We start from the raw sequence: 20,201 nt of genomic DNA, 5'->3' as shown, positions 1-20,201 counted from the left end.
GAAATAAAACTAAAAAACCCCCCCCCCGGGGTGATGGCCACCCTGCAATCCCTTTTCCTCCATTCTCCTCTCGGGATCTTGGGCATGCACGCACACGCGCCCAGTGTGAGTTTTAAGCCACCGGGTCTGGGACATGAACCGCAGTCGACTACGTGGGAGTCCAGCGACTTAGTCATTACGTTAACTGCTGGTCCCCAAAACTAATTTGTTTAGTGAGATTTAACTAGCGTAAAATGAAATTTACATTGAACATACTGCAATTTGTAAGGAGTAAAAAAATAAAATATGTTATCCTGTCTGAAATAAAGGGAAACTGTAATGTAAAAGCAGCCTTCTCTTCTTTCTCAGGCAACTTCTTGTTACTCAGTTGAGTCTTTACAAAAGAAATCTAATAGTGAAATTAACAGTACATTTAACAATTTAAGGTTTTTGTCACTCATTAAAAAAAAGGCATGTTCCATTTTCTTCTGGGCTTATGATTCACTGACTTATCAAATAAGCTCTTTTCCTATTATCTATTTTAAAGTGTTTTTCATAATAAGTGATTTTCTTCAATAACTCTACATAAAGCTTTTATTAAATTTAATGAATTCCATTTTAAATACTTTACTATTAATACTTAGTGTTGGTTAGCACTGAAAACTAATTTTGCTCTGTATATTTTTCTCTAATCATATAAGGCTTCTGTTTTATTTTTGACTCAACACCCAAGTATATTTATATAGTAAAAAGAATCTACTTAAATTATCACGTGAAATTGATTTATAAAAATACTTACAGTTTAGAAAAACATTAAAAATAAATTCTAGCAACAAAAAATGATATGCCATCAGTACTGTCTAGTACTCACTAAGGAAAGCAGCACAAAAGCTCACTAAAAGCCAACTATGTACCAGACACTATAAGAATATACATATATATATAATTCATATTGTAATCAGATAAAGTTGATATTATTAAGATCATCCCATAGCTGGCAAAAGTGTTTCCCAGTCATCCATGATAGATCAGAGTGAGGGTTCTAGAGTTGGGGCTTCCAGGATTAGAATCCCAGTTCTATTAAGTCTCAGCCAGCAAGTTACTTGGTTTCTCTCATTAATCAACCAACAATTAAATGAAATAACACAATAACAGTGACTGGCAAAATTCAAATATAATGATAGAGAACAAAACAGTGCTTACCTGGGAAGGGGTAGAGTGGGGAAGAATTGGGCAGATGTAAATCAAAGGATACCAAGCAACAGGTATTTAGGATGAACGGGTCTAGAATTTTAATGTATAACACAAGGACTATGGATAACCAAATTGTGCTGAACAAGAGATTCATGCTAAATGAGGTTTTAGCTGCTCTAGACACACACACACACACACACACACACACACACACAAAGGTATAACTATGTGAAATGACAGACATACTAATTTGCTTCAGTCATTGCAGTAACCATTTTACTATCTACATGTATCCCATAACACCATGTCATATACCATAAGTATACACAAAAACATTTGTTTCAAAAGATGGAACTGAGACATAGTAAGTACTCAAAAAATGCTATGTACTAACATTACAAACCCATGAACATTTCTATCAAAGATCAGATAGTAATAGCACGAGGTTTTGAGTCCAAATATGTCTGAAACTAAAAGCGTGCTTAGCCACTGTATCATACTGTCTCTAATAAGAACTACTATCTTATACTTCTACTTGCTTGATATACACATATCCATTTATACCATGTTGCAGAAAACATTTTTTCAAAGCAAAGTTTTTTTTCTAAGTCACACATAAAAGGTTTTTTTTTCTAGTACTGCTTTAAAAAATGCATATGTCCTTAAAGAAAAATCACAGTGTAAGAAGAATATGTTATTGGCGGTCAATAACATATATAATCATGAAATGAAAAAAAATGAAGTTTCTACTTAATGAGTCATTAAAATAAAAAAAATAATGTCACTTAAGAGTTGGAGTTATGCTTCTTTAATTAATTTATCATTTGTTCATTTTCTAGTCACTGAATAAATATATCTAGTGAAAACAATTTATTTAGTTATTGTTTTTGATATCCACTAGACTGAAAGGAAGCAACAAGTCCACTATAAAATAATATTATTCACAACAAATAGCAAAACATCCAAATATTATTCCCAACAAACAGTAAATCATCCAAATAGCCTTTATCATTTGGAAGAATTATTTGAGGTTATGGGGAATAATTACAATATAATATGGTAAAGAAAAATCACAACAGTAACTACATGGTGGCCTAATTTACTTATTGAAAAATAGATTGCCTCAGGACCAGCAGATGGCTTTAATGGTTATGTCTCTGGACTCCCATGTAGTTGACCATGCTTCAGGTCTCAGACTTGGCAGCTTAAAACTCACACCAGGTGTATGTTCATGTGTGCCCAAAATCCCAAAAGGAGAATGAAAGACAAGGGACTATGGTGTGGCCAGACTACGGTGTGGTCACTCCCCCTCAGGAATGATTTCTTTCTCTCTGTCTCTCTGGGGAGCACATGCACCCTATAGCAAAAGTCTCTCTAAAAATATAAATAAATTTAAAATTTAAAAAATAGATTGTCTCAAAAATACTACTGGGTCATTGGAAAAGTCATGTTGCATTTTTGCATAGAAAAAAATACATCATGACTTCTCAATTACCCCAATATATGTGTAACCAAATCAAAGTACCAGCCATACTCATGACCCTACCCTTTCACCCCTACCATATAAATATATCAGGTCTCCTCAGTAGAGTAGGCTGAAGCACCTCCAGCTTCAGGCCCCCAGGGCACTCTTTCTCTCAATACTTTCCTTTTTCTCTTGGTGAAGAAATTTTAAAATACTATGTGTTATCACAATCTGTTTGACTCTGTTCAATATTTTCTACTAATTTTGCTATTTAATTTTCTTGTACCATGATGAAAACTAACTACATGTTAAGAGAAAAAGGCAATAAACGTTTTCTTCCTAGATATCTGGACACTAAATCCAAAAATCGGCCAAAGAGAAATTGTCCTAAATGTGTCCAGTCTTCAATGATTTGGTATTGCTTTCTATCTCTGTGTCTCTCTGGGTAGCACACACACCCTATAGCAAAAATCTCTCTAAAAATATAATAAAATTAAAAATTTTTTCACATATTCTTCAATTTTAAGCTACCATATATATCTACAAAATAGACAGTTCAAAGCCAGTTTTCATCACCACAACTGACAAAATATCAAGTACTACTTAATCACTTAGTAATTCTCTATTGTAAATAGCACCATTGGTAGAAAGTAATTCACATATAACGTAATATGGTAATTATTATAACAACCTATACCTCTAAGACTGGTGACATATTGCTTAATATTTTAATATAAAACTAAAGTATTATAGATAACTTTATAGTATCAGTTCGTTCATTGTCATCATAACAAAACCAGTATGCACCAAGTGCTTACTATGTGTGATGTGTGATCTACATGTTCTATTGCAGTTAGTCTACATAATTTTATAAGGTATTATTCCAATTTTATGATGATAAAAACTGAGACACAGACACACACACACACACAGACACACACACACACATACACACACACACAAACATACTCAAAGTTGTACCAATAAGTAGTAAAGTCAGAACTTGAATCTAAGTCTATTTGAACTGAAATTTCACACATATAACAACTAAAATAGAGCCTTTATATAAAGCCCTTATAATAAAACAAAGTCCCCCAAAAATCTCCAATACAAATAAAGCTATCTTTGAGGGATTCAGAAAAATAATATTATTCCTTCAATCAATTATTTAAATTCTAAATCCCCTCTATAAAGTAAAAACCTATCAAGGTTATTAAGAATGGTATATTAGTACCAACAGAGATAAGGCTTACAAACCCTATAAAATGTTTCATAAAAAGGGACTATTTAGTGGAGAAAAGTGCATGGAAGATAAAATGCTTCCACTTGAAACACAGATGACAAAGAAGTAACTTATTTTAGAGTTTAGCTCAATTTCTGCAAAAATTAGATAATTCTGCAATTTTTGTCATGTATTTATTATATAATTGGATTTTCAAAGGAAAAAAAGGACTATACTGGATAGTCTCTGGAAGATTTAAAAACTTTAAAATGATTCTAATTCATCTGGAACAATTTCATATTGACTAAAAATAAGGTGATGTGTCTTATTTGAAGATCACATTCATCTATATGAATTGATAATCTAGTCATAAAATAAGAAATTCTATCTATCCCTTCATTGCCAAGAATATTCTTCAAATAAAAGAAAAAATCCCATTTAACAATTTGCTTCTAATATTTTAAGAAATGAAAAACTCACTGATGTTCATACTTCTCCATAATAACCTCTTCATAAATTTAAAATAGCGAAAGAGTACAGTACTAATACACACAATTGTATACAAGACTGCCCTCAGATATCAAAAGCTTGAAAACAATAAAAAATAGATAGTAATTAAAAATAGCATATAATTAAGTCATAAGGTACTTTGAATTAAAAATATATCATTAAAGAGAGTAATCATGTTTTTGTTATATGTTTATACTGGCTACAAACTAAGGATATAATATACATCACTGAAAAAGTTGGAATTAGATATAGAGAACAATTAAGATGAATGATATAAAGAACTAAAAACAAACAAATCAAAATGAAAATTGGTATGGTGACTCACATTTTTATCTCCTAATGAAATAAATATGATTTAAATACCAAGACATAATATAAACACTAAAATGAGTTTTGAAAGCAGGCAGTAAAAAAAATAACAATATGTCTTAGATGAATGGACCAGATCAACAGTTAAATACGGCTTTAGCACTAAGGTTTTACAGTAGGTGCTCATGACAGAATAAATTATTGTGATAATCTAAGTTACATTTTTTCTAGTCATCACTGAGCAACAAAATCCATCTCAGGTTTTAAAAACTATGTATTTTATATTAATTTATAAACAATATTTACATAAAGATGGAAGTCTTTAGTGACTACTTCAAATTCTTTTCAGAGTACTTACTGGGTTTTACTTAACTGATATTTCTTATTTAACTTAGATAAATACTAAAATAGTGTGAATTTAAAAACAGAACTAGAAATTAAAGTCTGATTTTTACATTACACAGATCTGCTTTCCAGTGAAATTATTTAAGATCTCATAGCAAAACATAGCAGGGCATGACCTCAAGATTCCCTTTGAAGCTTTTTACTTTCAAATCTCTAAACTTAGATTGACACAAAAGAAAGCATGACCCATAGACTGAAACCGAAGGTTGAAAATATATAAATAAGGTGTATATTTAGATTTATACTTTGAACAAAAATGGTCCCAGTATGCAAACAATGTCATAAGCAAAAATAAACAGAATTTCATTAATAGGTAATTTAGACAATACACATAGGAATTTCATGCATTACGTTTAATTAGGCCTCAAACGTTTCCCTTTCATTCATTGTTTTTCCATCGACTCGAAATTTGTTGACCCACAAAGAATCTCAAGTATATGTATAGATACTAACAAAGCAGTCTTCAGTTATTTTGGGAATAACAATTAAGGCTTACATATTATGCCCTTTAAAATTCCCATGTATAGCAATGTACATCACTGTCAAAATAACTAACTACACAATAGCTATATTTAACTTGTTATATATATCATTCTAAAATATAACATTAAATCTGAATTTGATTAATAAGTTACTTCTTAAAAAACTAAGAAAAGCTAACCTCATTGGAAAATATTTAACTGTAAATATCTGGATACGCCACAAATTAGTTAGGTATCATCCTAAAAAATGAACTATATATAAAAAAAAGTTAATTAATATTGTGCTAGTCTTATGTCATGATAATAGTATTATAAGATAATATCCTCTTTAAAACATAAATTACACAATCATTCTAAATACTATTCATATGAATAAACTTTACCCTGGTGATATTCCTCAACATCCCAAGATTTCATGGACAATCCAAACCATGAATATTCGGAAAGGATAAGGTCAACATTAACATTTTCCTCAACTGTATATTTTAATCACTGTGTTACATCTGGTAAAAATTTTTTATTTAATAACAAGGGAGGGCATTTCTTTATGGCCAGGGTTTCTTTTATATTGTGTAAATGTATGTATCGGTCTTAGTTTTAAATGCTTTTATTAGCATTCTCAGGGGACAAAACCCAACTACTGTAAGATATTCACATATAACTGAGGATATCATGCAAATCTAAGCACACACAAAATATCAGCAATTTTACATTCAAAGAAAACTTACCAGACAGTCGTTTCCACTTGACTGTCATTGAGCTGCCGATTGTCCAGCTGGGCAAAAAGTGGAAAAAGCACTTGAATCCCTCCAATTGAGTGAATTGCACTGTGAATTGAATGTGTTACAATAGCTTTCACATCCTGTTTAAAAACAAAAATGTTTATTAACATTGTATAGCAAAATTTTCATTACTATTTCCTTGTTCCAAATATCTTTATGAGAATTAAGTAACATAGTTTGACATTTTAAGACCTCAACTATATATTTTTAATATAGATATAAAATTAAAAATACAGGTATCTTTGCTAGTCACTTTTTTTTTTTTTTTTTGCTAGTCACTTTTGAATTACAAATCTTAGGCTGAGAAATCTTTACACTGATAATAGGAAGCTAAAACCAAAAGATATTTTTAAATAAATATTATTAATGGATTTTTAAAAAGTTCATTTTTATGTTAGAGATTAGTAATACTTTCTTAAAGCAAAATATATTTTGATAACTGTTCAGCTAATCAACTTTATTTCAAAAGACCTAGAACATATAAGAAATGTAAAAGAGTTTTTTTACAAAAGATGCTGGGCCAAAGTAAAGTACATTGCTAAAAGAAAAAGGAAAAAAAGGGGATAAAAAGCAAAACTTCTATTTAAAGAACTGAAAAACAAAAAAAGAAAAAAAACAGCAATTCTATATCTGTAAAGGATCACTGTTTTGTTTTATATATAACAAAGATACTGTCAATGCTGATAGAAAGCTAAACTGCTATTCACCTACCTGGAGCATTAGAGCATGAGGGGAATGCACAAAAATAGATGCATTTTCCTTTGGTGATGATTCCAAGCATAGCTGAGCATCAGTGGCCTTAGCATTGTAGGTAAAGGCAATACTACTTGCAAGTTTCCCATCATATAGGACCTGTTTATGATGTTCTGCCAAGTGAATATCACTCTCAGATTTAAACTTGAAGGTACTCTGAAAAAATAAAACTAAAGTAAATAATCTTCAAAAATGATTTTTTTTTGGGGGGGGGGAGAGGTTTTTGCTATAGGGTGCGTGCACTTGCCAGAAAGACAGAGATAGACAGAAAGCAAGAAACCACCCCCTGGGAGGATGGCCATGCCGCAATCCCTTCTCTTCCATTCTCCTCTCGGGATCTTGGGCATGTACACATATGCACCTGGTGTGATTTAAGCTACCGGGTCTGGGACTTGAACCGTGGTGAACTACATAGGAGTCCAGCGACATAGTCATTACACCAACTGCTGGTCCCAAAATAAAATAAATTTTTAAAGCAGAGAAACATTTACAATATTAAGTCAATTCTTCAGTGCCTTCTATATGTCAGGCACTACTTAGTGGTGTAGCTTAGCTATTCTTTCTTTGATTCTATGAGAATTAGGTTTGATTATGTTACCAAAAAAAAAAAAATCAGACCTTCATATTCTCATTTTTATTCTGCTTTATTTGTAAAACAATTTTATAGGAAAAAATCAAGTTAGTGAGGCTAAATATAAATAGGATTTTACTTTTCTACTTCATATCACATATTTAATCTTTCTTGTTAACACTTTCAAAAGTATTTATAGTCATAAATGACATTAAGTATAAATGGGATTTTACTTTACAATTTCATAGAATGAATTTAATCTTTCTTTTTAGCACTAAGTATTTATGTATGTGAACAGTGCCTAGCACCTCAATTATTGGGTTGTAGGGGGAAAGTCACGACACATTTTTGCATACAAACACTTAGAACTTATACAAAAATATGACTATGATTTAAACTATAGAAAAAGTTAATATGCAAAAATATTTATGTACTTATAAAAAGCATACCACTGTAAGGAATACCAGTGTTAATCCACAAGAATACCATAATAAAGATGTTAAGCTCAAAGTTCATTAAAATATGTTTTACTCTATATGAAAAACAAGAACTAAAGAAGTCTCAGCTATAACAAGAAAGGTATTGTTAAAAGTGTTAAAATTACTCTGTGAGGGTTGGCAGGTGGTTAAGGTGAAGGGTGGTTATGGTGCTGGATTCCCACATGGTCAACCACAGTTCAAGTCCCAGACCCAGCAGCTTGAAAAGTCACTCAGGGCATGTGTGTAAGCATTCCCCTAATCCCGAGACAAACATGGAGAAAAGATAGTGGCACGGCCATCTCCCCTGGGGGGTGATTTCTCACTTTCCCTGTGTTTCTCTTCATTCAAGCACATGCACCCTATTGCGAAAACCTTGAAAAAAAAATCCTCTGCAAATAATTAATCTAAAAATGACAAATAACATTTAATATTTGCAACAATCACATTATATCATTACTGTTATTTTCAGCTTACAAAATCAAAAGTCTAGAGAAATTAAGATCTGGGAGGGAGGAAGCCAGGGCATAATTCCAAATATTCTCATTTACAGTGAATGTTCAACACATTTATAGTAAAGACATCTGAATTATAATTATAATTCTGCTACTAATTATCTTTTTGAGGATTAGGAAATTATTTAACTAATGTGCTCCAATTTCCTTACACTAAGGTTAAACTAAATGTTACAAATTCAAATTCTTATGTACACAGATAGACAAGTAAATTCCTAGTGGGAATTTCCTCAACTAGTAAGTGAATGTTCTAGCTACAAGTGCCCCCAAACCTCAGCTCGGGTCAATTATTATACAATGTTGCCAGCTCTTCATCGTTTTTCAAGAGAATAATGAAATCTGTATTTTCATATAAAAATCACCTAATTTGTAAATGTAATTCAAACATTTTAAAACACTGTACAGGGAGTGGTTGGTGGCATGGTAGTTGGGGCTCTGGACTTTCAAATGACTAACCATGGCTCTAGTCCTGGACTGGATGGCTTGTATTCTCACTTCCTCTCTCTCTCTCTCTCTCTCTCTCTCTCTCTCTCTGGTAAGCACATGTGCCCTTAGCAAATTTAAAATAGCAATAATAATAAATAAAATTAAATAAGAATAGTTCTTTAAAAAAAAATACATTCTACAGACCAAACACATCAGTCAAACCCAGTCTTCTACTTCTGGACTAGTCTCTTAAAGAATATTTCTAACTGAAACTGGGACACAGACAGTTAATACTCACACATGTTCCCCAGAAAAGCAACATAAATAATTTAAAATATGTGCACATGTGGCTATGGATGCTACTTTTTATCTCTTTTTAAAGAATTATTTATTTAATTCGATTTATTTATTTTTAAAATTTGCTATAGGGGAAGTGCATTCACCAGAGAGAGAAAGTGAGAAAGCAAGATACCAGGTCCAGGACTTGAACTGTGGTTGGCCATGTAGGAGTCTAGCACCTTAACCACCATCCCACTTGCCGGGCCTTAAACTTTTTATCTTTTTTTTTTTTTTTTTGAGAGATTTTTGCTATAGGGTGCGTGTGCTCGCCAGACAGAGAGAGAAAGAGAGACAGAAAGTGAGAAATCACCCCCTAGGGGGGATAGCCACATCATAATCCCTTATCTTCCATTCTCCTCTCAGGATCTTGGGCACGCGCACACACACACCCAAAGTGAGTTTAAGTCACCGGGTCTGGGACTCGAACCACGGTCAACTACATGAGAGCCCAGCGACCTAGCCATTACGCTAACTGCTGGTCCCAGTACTTTTTATCTTTTACTTTTAAGTATGTTTAGCTTTTTCAGTATTAGAAGTAAGCAAACAAAGTTGAGCTACTTGGATCAGAGCTTTGGTTATCTATTCAATGAAACAAATACAATTAATTTTGTCTCTAAAATAACGTTCTCGGTCTTAAATTTACATTGTCTTTTTTTTCTTTTATGTAACGATTACCCAGAACTGTTGTGGTACTATTTCCCTAATATATTTCTCATCCTTTCACTTTCAGCTTTTTTGTATATTTATATTTTGAGTCTATCTTTATAAATACCATATAACCGAGTACATCTTTTACTTATTAAAGAATACACTATATTTATAATTACTGTGATTATGATTTGCTTATTTATTTGTTCCATCTTATTCTGGGTTACTTTCCCTAATCTCCATCTTTTTTTCTTCTTTACTACCTCTCTTTTGGGAACCTGAGATTTCTCTTCTCTTTGCGCTTTTCTTACCTCATTGATTTGAACATTAAACACCATCTGTTTTTAGTAACGAACCTAGAAATTTAAAATACATGTTCAACTTAATGTCAGCCTCTGAATAAAATTCTTATAAAATGTTTTAATTCTAGCAATGGCAACCACTCACTCAAAGTACAAATATCCATATTTAGTCATTTAACTTTTATCTATCTCAGTAATTAAATATATCACTATTATCAATATTTTAATATAATCAACTTGCTTAGATATGTTTATATGTTTATAACTATCTCTGCATACAACTCATTCCATCAAATCCCTTTAAGACTCATTTATTTCTTATTAAATTCATTTTTCCATTATAACTCCTTTAATGGAACTGTATTGATAGTTACTCGGCGTTAATGGAACTGTATTGATAGTTACTCAGTTTTTATTCATCCAAAATGGTCTTTTCCTTCTTTGCTTAAAGATACGTTTTACTCAATATTTGTGTTAGTTTTCTCCGCTGCATATCAAATAGCCTGAACAGATTAAAGTGGTTTAAAAAACCACATACTTGGGATCAGCAGGAGACATAGTGGTTAAGGCACTAGACTCTCACATGTTCAATCATAGTGCGAGTCCCACAGTTTGTGTCCTGGATCTGGCGGCTTGAAACTCACATCAGGCGCATATGCGTGCATCCCCAAAATCCTGAGAGGAGAATGAAGGAAAAGGGATTGCAGAAAGGCCATCTGCCTTTGGGGGTGATTTCTTGTTTTCTGTCTCTCTGTTTCTATCTCTCCAGCAAGCTAACATGCCCTATAGCAAAAATCTCTCTCAAAAAAAAAAATTCATCTTTTTTTAATCTAACAATTTCTGTATGTTCTAAGTTCAGAAAAGAGCTTATGTAGGTTCTATACTGAGGATATAAGAGGTTGGAATCAAGGTGTCAACCAGGAAGCATTCTCATTTGAAGGCTTGACTAACAACTAGGGAAGAATTCACTCTAAACTCATTCAGATTGCTGGCTGAATTCATTTCCTTATAGTTATATAACTTATGACCCCAAATTCTTCTGCGTTTTCGGATACAACCAGCCATCTGTACCTAGAGGCCACCTTTAGTTTTCCACAGGCAGATCATGACGTGGCTTCTTCCTTCTTCAAGGCCAGCAGGAAAACAAAAGTGGCTACTAGCAATATAGAGTTCATATTACATAACAATCTAGGGGGTAACATTCATCACCTTCCTATAATCTACTGTTTAAAAGAAAGTCAGAGGTAATACACAGGTCAAAAGGAGAACGTTATACAAGAGCTAAATAGGGCTCATTAGGGATCACTTTTGAGTCTTTCATCACGGTATTCGCTTCTACAATAACTTGACAGTCATTTTCTCTCAGAACATTGAAGATATTATTCTACTAACATACCAGGACTATTAGCTGGAAGTCTAATTGTAATTATTTTGTTGTTAATCTTTTTTCTTCGTTTTTCTGATATTATTATTGTCTTAGGTGTGATAAAGGTTCACTAGAAGACCTGAGTTCCTTTTATTTAAATTGCATGAATTTATTCTTTTTTATAATGACCTTATTATTTCTGGAAAATTCAAATAAATACCTATTTTCTTACTGCTGTATCTCCATTCTGTTTTTTCTTACTGGTACTCAGAGTATTTTTTTTAATCATCTTATTTAACTTTATTTATTCATTTATTTTAATTTGACCAGTGAGGGACAGAATAAGAGAGGGAGAGAGGGAAAGTAGAAGAGCAAGCTGCCAGGTCCAGGACTGCAGTCAGCCATGTGGGAGTCAAGTGCCCTTAACTACCATACCACCTGCCAGCCCCATCTGAGTAGATATTTATTAAACTTCTAATTTTAGTTCTCAAATTGCTTAAATGTACTTGCATTATTATTTTACATTTATTTGGTCCTTGTGATACATTTTATACAATACTATTGTACTTATTAAGTTCATTAATTACAGCTGTATTTAATCAACTGGTTAGATTTTTTTTCTTTTTTTTTTTTTTTTGGAGAGATTTTCGCTATAGGGCGTGTGCGCTCGCCAGACAGACAGAAAGAGACATTAGAGACAGAAAGTGAGAAATCACCTCCCCCCAGGGAGGATGGTCATGCTGCAATCCCTTCTCCTCCATTCTCCTCTCAGGATCTTGGGCACTCACACACACGCACCCAGCGTGAGTTTTAAGCCACCAGGTCCGGGAAGTGAACCGCGGTCAGCTACGTGGGAGTCCAGCGACATAGCCATTATGCTAACTGCTGGTTCCCAACTGGTTGGATCTTTGATTTAGTTTAAATTTTCAATTGTATATTTTACTTCTAAAAGTTTACTCAATTCAATTAAAATTGGTGAGTCACTTTTTGATACTCTCTTATGTCCAAAGTTTCAAAAATCCCTTGTAGGGCCAAGTGACAGTGCAGCAAAAATGTAACTGGACTCACATATGAAAAGTGCTGGGTTTGCATCCTGAGACTTCCCTGAGCAAACATATGCCCATGATTTGTGTGAACTAAGAGGCAGATTGCAGTGTGAAGAACTTGTTGGAGTTGTCTGTCTCCATCTCTATCTCTCAGAAGAAATGAACAAACTAGAGTACGGATTCTTAATATGCCCGTTCCTCATGTGTTTTCTTTGTGGCTTTTATACTATATAAGCTCATGCTCATGTGAAATTTCTAAATCATAGGTATAATTCACTAAATCTATTTAATTTCTGATAGATACATGGAGACATACCAATCTATAAATTTACACTACTATCAGTTTGGGCTTTGTGGAACATATCAGGCACACATGCCCATAGCAAAAAAAAAAAAAAAAAAAAAAAAAAAAACCTCTCTTAAAAAATAAAAAAGTCATAGGAATTTCAATTTGACTTCATATTTTCCTTAAGTCTTAGATCCCATTCCTTTGATGCCATACCAAAAACAAACAAAAAAAAAATAGTGAAGGTTTAGGCTGAAGATGTCTTTATTATAAAAATAGGCTGAAATGAGTTAACATCCAGTTGACTTATCTGCATACATGCTTTCTTGACATTTCTAGTATCAAAAAATTCTCCTCAGATTCTTGCAGTTCATATATGCATTAACATTTTTTTGTTCCAACATTTTTTGATGTTGTCTACCACATGGGCTTCTCAGGGATACAAGATGCTCATTATGCTATAAACAGAAGCTGACTTTTTCTTTCAAAGTCTTAAAAAGTAATGAGCTCATTCTAATTAGAGAACACTTGAAAAAAAAATTTAAGATAAAAACAATTTTAAATAATAAACCTAAATAATAACTATAATAAATAGTACAGCGATAAATATTAACAAATTGAGAAAATTGCTTTATTGTCCTGTGTCTGTGTGTGTATATACTTTTAAATATATGATGGGGACAATTACTAATGTAGGAATACCGACAGAAATCCGGCTATACTGGGTCATCAGAAAAGCACTGACACATATTTGTATAGAAAAACAAAGAAAAATATGTCACAACTTTTTTGACAATCCAATGAATATGATTCCTTCCGATAAAAGAATTATCTATATAACAAAATTGCAAGAGCAGAGAGAGAAAAAAAAAACACTAGCTTCAAAACTAGTAAATTTGAGTTTGAACTGGATCTCACATACTGGTTGAATTCATCAACATGTTATTTATTTCTCATCTATTATACACTTAATACATAAAATGAAATAATATAAAGCACATTGAACAACACCCATTTCTTTAAAAATGATCCAAAATGCTTGCTAATATTACTACCTTATTTTCTAGATGATATTATTCAAACATTTTTCAATATGAAAATTTTTCATAAATGTTGCTCAGAGAATATTTATCATAAATTTTATGGTAATGGATCACTGCTATACATGTGACATGATCCCTAATGAAGTAAAACCTCATTGAGTAGAATCCTTACCATCTTAAATAGAATTACATAATATATATAAGAAAATGTGCCAAAATACTGCTTAAATCCAGAAAACTATGTGTATCTAGTTGCTACAAGAACAGAAGCATGTCATTTTCCAAAGTTAATCTCTAGAAAACTTCATCAATGTCAAAAATATAGCCATTTTTCCTTTAAGCTTACATAAAAATAATACCTATATATGACAAAACCCATTGTTCTCCCCACAATCACTATATGCAAGGTTTGCCAATATAACATGGTAACAACACTACAACATTCAGTAAATTATATTTCCCGAAGCAAACTGAGAGAATAGTACTACCTTTATACTATATAATAATCTTTCTTTCAAAATAATATTAATGTGGCATTATTAAAAAAAATAATACTCAGACCTTACCATCTACATTTCCAAATTTGTCTACGACGACACATAAATATGCTCAATACATTCCCTTGCTATAATTTTTCTGATAGCTCCATCTGATTGAAAAATAAGATCTAGGGCCAGGAGGTGGCCTCTTTGGCAAAAGGATAAGGTAATTGTGTCCCACACGGTCGACTGCAAGTTACAAGTTCTGGACTCAGGGGCCTGAAAAACATGCCAGATACATGTGCATGTGTGTCCAAAAGTCCAAGAAGAGAATAGAGGAAAAGGGACTGTAACATGGCTATCCTGCCTGGGGAATGAGTTCTCACTTTCTCTTTCTCTCTCTCTCTCAATTCCTCACTTTCTCTTTTTCTCTCTGTCTCTGTCTCTATCTGGTGAGGCTACATGCCCTACAGCAAAACCAAAAACAAAAAAGAACAAAATTCACTACTGTGACAGTCAAATCTTTCAATAACTGGGTTTATATGAATCATGACTATCCTCACATTCTACCATGAATCAAACTCCCCTATTGTGTTTTCTCCTACTGAGCCAGAACTAATTATGAACCAATTAATAAATAGGACTAATTATGAATCAATTAATACATCATATACTCCCTTGCTTCTACCCCTTTAATTGTCACTGTCTCAAATACCATGATCACCTCGTGCTCATGCTCTGAAATCTAGTTATCTATCAAGAACCCTAAAATTCCTCCGTCTTTTTAGATTTTCTAAATCTTCTATGGCTGAAATTAATTATCCTTCTATAAAACTTAAATAATATTTCCATTTTCTTTCCTTTTTGGCACATACATCAATTTATAATGGTAAACATTTAGGTATGTAACAATATTCTTATTAAGAAAGTATAAGTTCAATAATTTTTCATCTCAAAGCTTAGAACAGTTCCTAAAATGTAATAAATATCAGATACATTGTTGAAGTTTATTCAAGTGCATGACCTATAATCATAACCCTCCCTTAACTAGAAAGAATGTAGAAAAAAATAACCTTAATGAGTATGCCAATAAATGGCAAAATGATTAACATAGAAAATGTCAATGCATGCAATGAAATCAGTACTTAGACACAGTAGAAAATTACATAACTGATCAAATCTATGTAACTTGCAATGCTATATATCAAATGAGCAGATTAGCAAAAGTGTCAAATATTTAAAAGAGGAACATGCTATGATAAAAAAAACAGTAACTGATAAAAACATCATTTAACATGATGACACTATTAGGAAAAGACATAACAAATTAAGCTGTCATTTGTCAATATCAAACAATTCTGTATACATGATGCTGTTAATATACATTAAATATTATGTTTTTAACAGGCACATAGTTCCATGAAAGGATGGGTATTTTAGTACTTTGGAACTTACAAAATTAAATGATAAAAACAATAATGTTATATAAAGATAAAAGATACACTTTGTATAAGTGAACATTGTATCAGTAAAACAAGGTAAATAATATTGGGCTGTTAGGAAAGTCATAACATATTTTTCTTTGCAAAGACTTCCTGACGACCTAATAATGGCATGTGATTACAAACTAGTAGAAGAAAACCTTGAATTATTTGTTCCACTACTGTCATTCATTTCTACAGTAACTACAGAGCGTCTGAGGATATAGATATAAACCTACTGTCACTGAGCCAAAACTTAAGTTTCTAATAGCCATATAAATTCTGGTTATCTCTTTCCTACTACTGGTAATATCTTATTCCTTCCAGAGATTATGGAGTTTCACACTGCCCATAAGCAACTCAGCCCTTTCCCAGGGATCCAGAGGGAACCATCACAACTACTACTACCACCTACCTCAACAGCTCATACCCTTTCATTACTCTGTCCCACAAATTACAGCTGCTTCAAAAGCCCTGAATTCTAATCTCAACCTCCTCAGCTCAGCAAAACCACCATCCTATGGCAAGTCTCCAACTCCTTATGCTTCAATAAAAATACTGGCCAGAACAGAATGAATATGAGAGTCATCAAATGTTTTCTTGCTCTCCGGGACCTCAGACCAATGCTACATGTATTGACAAATGTCTAAAAAGATGTTTTGTACATTTTCTTTGGCTTTAAAATTGTTTACAGTGTTGGGACACATTCAGTACCAGTCATTATGGCCAAAATGAGAAGTCAGATTGAGTGTTATTAAAATTAAGAAATAAAGTGTTGGATATCAGCTTTAAAAAAAAAATAGGCAAATTCTAACTATCACCACCATAAGTAAACCAGTGGAAGAGTAGCGACAAATTTTTAAAAAATCATTATCAGTTGTATGAATTTATGAGAGTTAGTTGAGAAAAGTAGATTCTTTCCCAATAAAGGGAATGAAAATCACTTTACTTAAAAGATTTCCAAACTAATCTTGGATGCTGTATCAGCCTGGTTGGAGCTGGTTTTAAAGGCATCTTCTCTGCAAAGCATTTCTTGGTTCTGACAAAGACAAGTTGTCTCCATGATACTGTAGGACTTAGTGTTCATGGATTATGTCATAAGTATAAATTCAATCAACTTTACTTTTTAGTTTCTCCTGCCTTTCTCTCTGACTTGACTATAAGCTCTTCAAAGGTAATTTACACTTTGCATCTTTCATAATGCCAATGATAGTCCTCTTATGCATAGAAATGTTTTAATAAATGTTCTCTGAATTGTAAAGATGTACTAGGAAGCTCATCCTAATGGAATCATTTATTGGATTGTCAGGAAAGTCAAGATGCATTTTTTTTTCACAGAAGAATATGTCATGACCTTTTTTTTCCTTTTTTTTAGAGAGGTTTTTTGCTATAGGGCATGTGCGCTCGTCAGAAAGACAGAAAGAGACAGAGACAGAAAGCGAGAAATCACTCCCCAGGTGGGATGGCCATGCCACAATTCCTTCTCCTCCATTCTCCTCTCAGGATCTTGGGCATGCACACACACACACACCCGGCGTGAGTTTAAGCCACCGGGTCCGGGACTGTCATGACTTTCTTAATGACAGTATTGTTTTCTCCTAGTTATTTTGAAATTATTTTTCCTTATTTAAGGAAAATCCAGAGTTTAGAATAAAATATTAATTTCTAACTCTTAAGACTAAAAAATACTACCCTATTAAATCTTCCTTGATTTTAATTGCCTTCTAGTTGCCTTCAGTCAGTGAACTCATTTTCTATTATTATTAAAACCTACTTTTTTGGGACCAACAGATGACATAATGGTTATGCAGCTGGACTCCACACAGTCAATCGCAGCTTAAATCCCAGACTCAGCGACTTAAAACTCACACCAGGCATGCCCCCCCAAAATACCGAGAAGAATGGAGGAAAAATCATTGTGGCATGGCCACCTGCTTGGGGGGGGGGGGCAATTTCTCACTTTCTGTCTCTCTCTCTCTCCAGCAAGCACATGTGCCCTATAACAAAAAAAAAAAAGCTCAAAAAAACAAACCAAAAAAAAAACCCTACCACTTCTCAATTTTTCTCTATTAAAATATTTTTTTAGAAGTTTTTGCTATAGTGCACGTGCGCTAGCCAGAGACAGAGACAGAGAGACAGAAAGTGAGAAATCACCCCCCAGGGGGGTGGCCACACCGCAATCCCTTCTTCTCCATTCTCCTCTGGGTATCTTCAGCACGCATGCACACGCGCCTGGCGTGAGTTCAAGCCACCAGGTCCAGGACTCGAACCACGGTCGACTACATGGGAGTCCAGCGACATAGCCATTACGCTAACTGCTGGTCCCCTATTAAAATATTTTTCATCTGGTTTATTCAGAAAGGCTGGGCTCTTTTTCTTTATTTATTCTTACTATAAAAGCATCGGTTGTCTTGAGAAGAACACCACTAAGTATAAATATGAAATACAAATGTTTTTACATCACACTAAATTTACAAGTAATAAAACCTTTTTTTTTTTTTTTTAGAGGTTTTTACTATAGGGCACATGCGCTTGCCAGGCAGAGAGAGACAGAGAGACAGAAAGCGAGAAATCACCCCCCGGGGGGATGGCCATGCCACAATCCCTTCTCCTCCATTTTCCTCTCGGGATCTTGGGCACGCACGCACATGCGCCTGGCGTGAGTTTTAAGCCACTGGGTCCGGGATGCAAACAGCGGTCGACTATGTGGGAGTCCAGCGACATAGCCATTATGCTAACTGCTGGTCCCCCAAGTAATAAAATCTTTTCAAAGCTGAAAGTCTTGTATTAATAATTACTGCTAAAACTTATTTTTATAATCTTCAATAAATTTACTGAAAAGTACTTTTGTATTCTCTACACACACACTAGACTTAAAGGTATCAATTCTTTTGGATTCATTACTATTCTTTTAAAACAATTAATATGAAGCATATCAGTGATTCTTCTTATCTCCCTCTCTCAGATGGAGAGGGTGATGTTATCACTGATACTTAAAAACTCAGCATACTTCTTTCTAAAAATAATGACTGAAGTAAAATATTGTAAAACACTATAATTAGTTTCTTATATCTGCATCTTATGAATATTGCAATGTTTGTATGTACCATGGTCTGGAACAAAACCTGTGTTTTAATTTTGTACATATTCCTTACATTGAACATAACAAATTTTAATACATTCTTTGAAGCTTTAAAATCATTTTTTAGAAATTTAATATAAGGTGTCTAATAAAAACTACTTTTATTTGGATTAAAAACTTAATACTTTTGAGTCCATGATTAAAAACCAAACAATTAAAAAAAAAAATAAAACCCTATAACAGGAAATGGAAGGGGCCAAGAGGTCACATGATAGTTAAGCACTAGATCCCCACATGGCTGACCACAGTTTCACTCCTAGACCTGGTAGCTTGAAAACCATCCCAGACACGTATGTGCACATGCCCAGATTCCCAAGAGGAGAAGGGATTGTGGCATGGTCATCCCCTCTACTCACTCTCACTGACTATCTTTCTGGGGAGAGCATGTGCCCTACGGGCAAAAACAAAAACAAACAAAACTATAATGTCCAACTTCGGTTTCCAGAAACAAAAGAAGTTTTACATCATATCTAAATCTAAAATTTTAGGCTTGAAAAAGTTACAATTTAGGGCCAGCAGGTGGCGTGGTGGTTAAGATGCTGGATTCTCATATGCTCAACCACAGTTCAAGTCCCAGACCAGTGGTTTGAAAATCATGCCGGGTGAATGAACATGCATGCCCAAAATCTTAAGAGGAGAATATAGGAGGGACTGCAGCATGGCCATCCCCCCTGGGGGATGATTTCTCACTTTCCCTCTCTCTGTCTCACTCTGGTTAGTCACGTGTCCTAAGGCAAATAAATAAATAAATGAATAAATAAAAATTATTTTAATTATACTTTAACTATAAACATTTATCGTATTAAAAATGTAATTCTTATCCTTTTCCCATTTGTGGTATTTAGGTTACTTCTAAGTCTTTTAAATTATACATAAAAGCATAATGAGCATATTTGTACATAAGTCTGAATAATAATTAGATTTCTTTCAGAAGAATTTTCAAAAGGAGAACTGTTATATAAAATGGTATAAACAGGACA

The 20,201-nt window shown here is 33.3% G+C and overlaps 1 protein-coding gene across 1 annotated transcript in view; it reads right to left on the bottom strand.

Moving 5' to 3' along the window:
* LOC106735969 (neurobeachin-like) overlaps nt 1-20,201 on the bottom strand; it is a 176,659-nt gene that overhangs the window by 39,990 nt on the left and 116,468 nt on the right. Inside the window, 2 exon segments of the mRNA XM_014591546.1 lie at nt 6,295-6,428; nt 7,060-7,257. Coding sequence (XP_014447032.1) covers nt 6,295-6,428; nt 7,060-7,257 — 332 coding nt within the window.

The sequence above is a fragment of the Tupaia chinensis genome, unplaced genomic scaffold, assembly GCF_000334495.1.
Source record: "Tupaia chinensis unplaced genomic scaffold, TupChi_1.0 Scaffold000597_1, whole genome shotgun sequence".
NCBI lineage: Eukaryota > Metazoa > Chordata > Mammalia > Scandentia > Tupaiidae > Tupaia > Tupaia belangeri.
The sequence above is the reverse complement of the archived record's forward strand: the minus strand, read 5'-3'. Positions and strand labels throughout refer to the sequence as shown.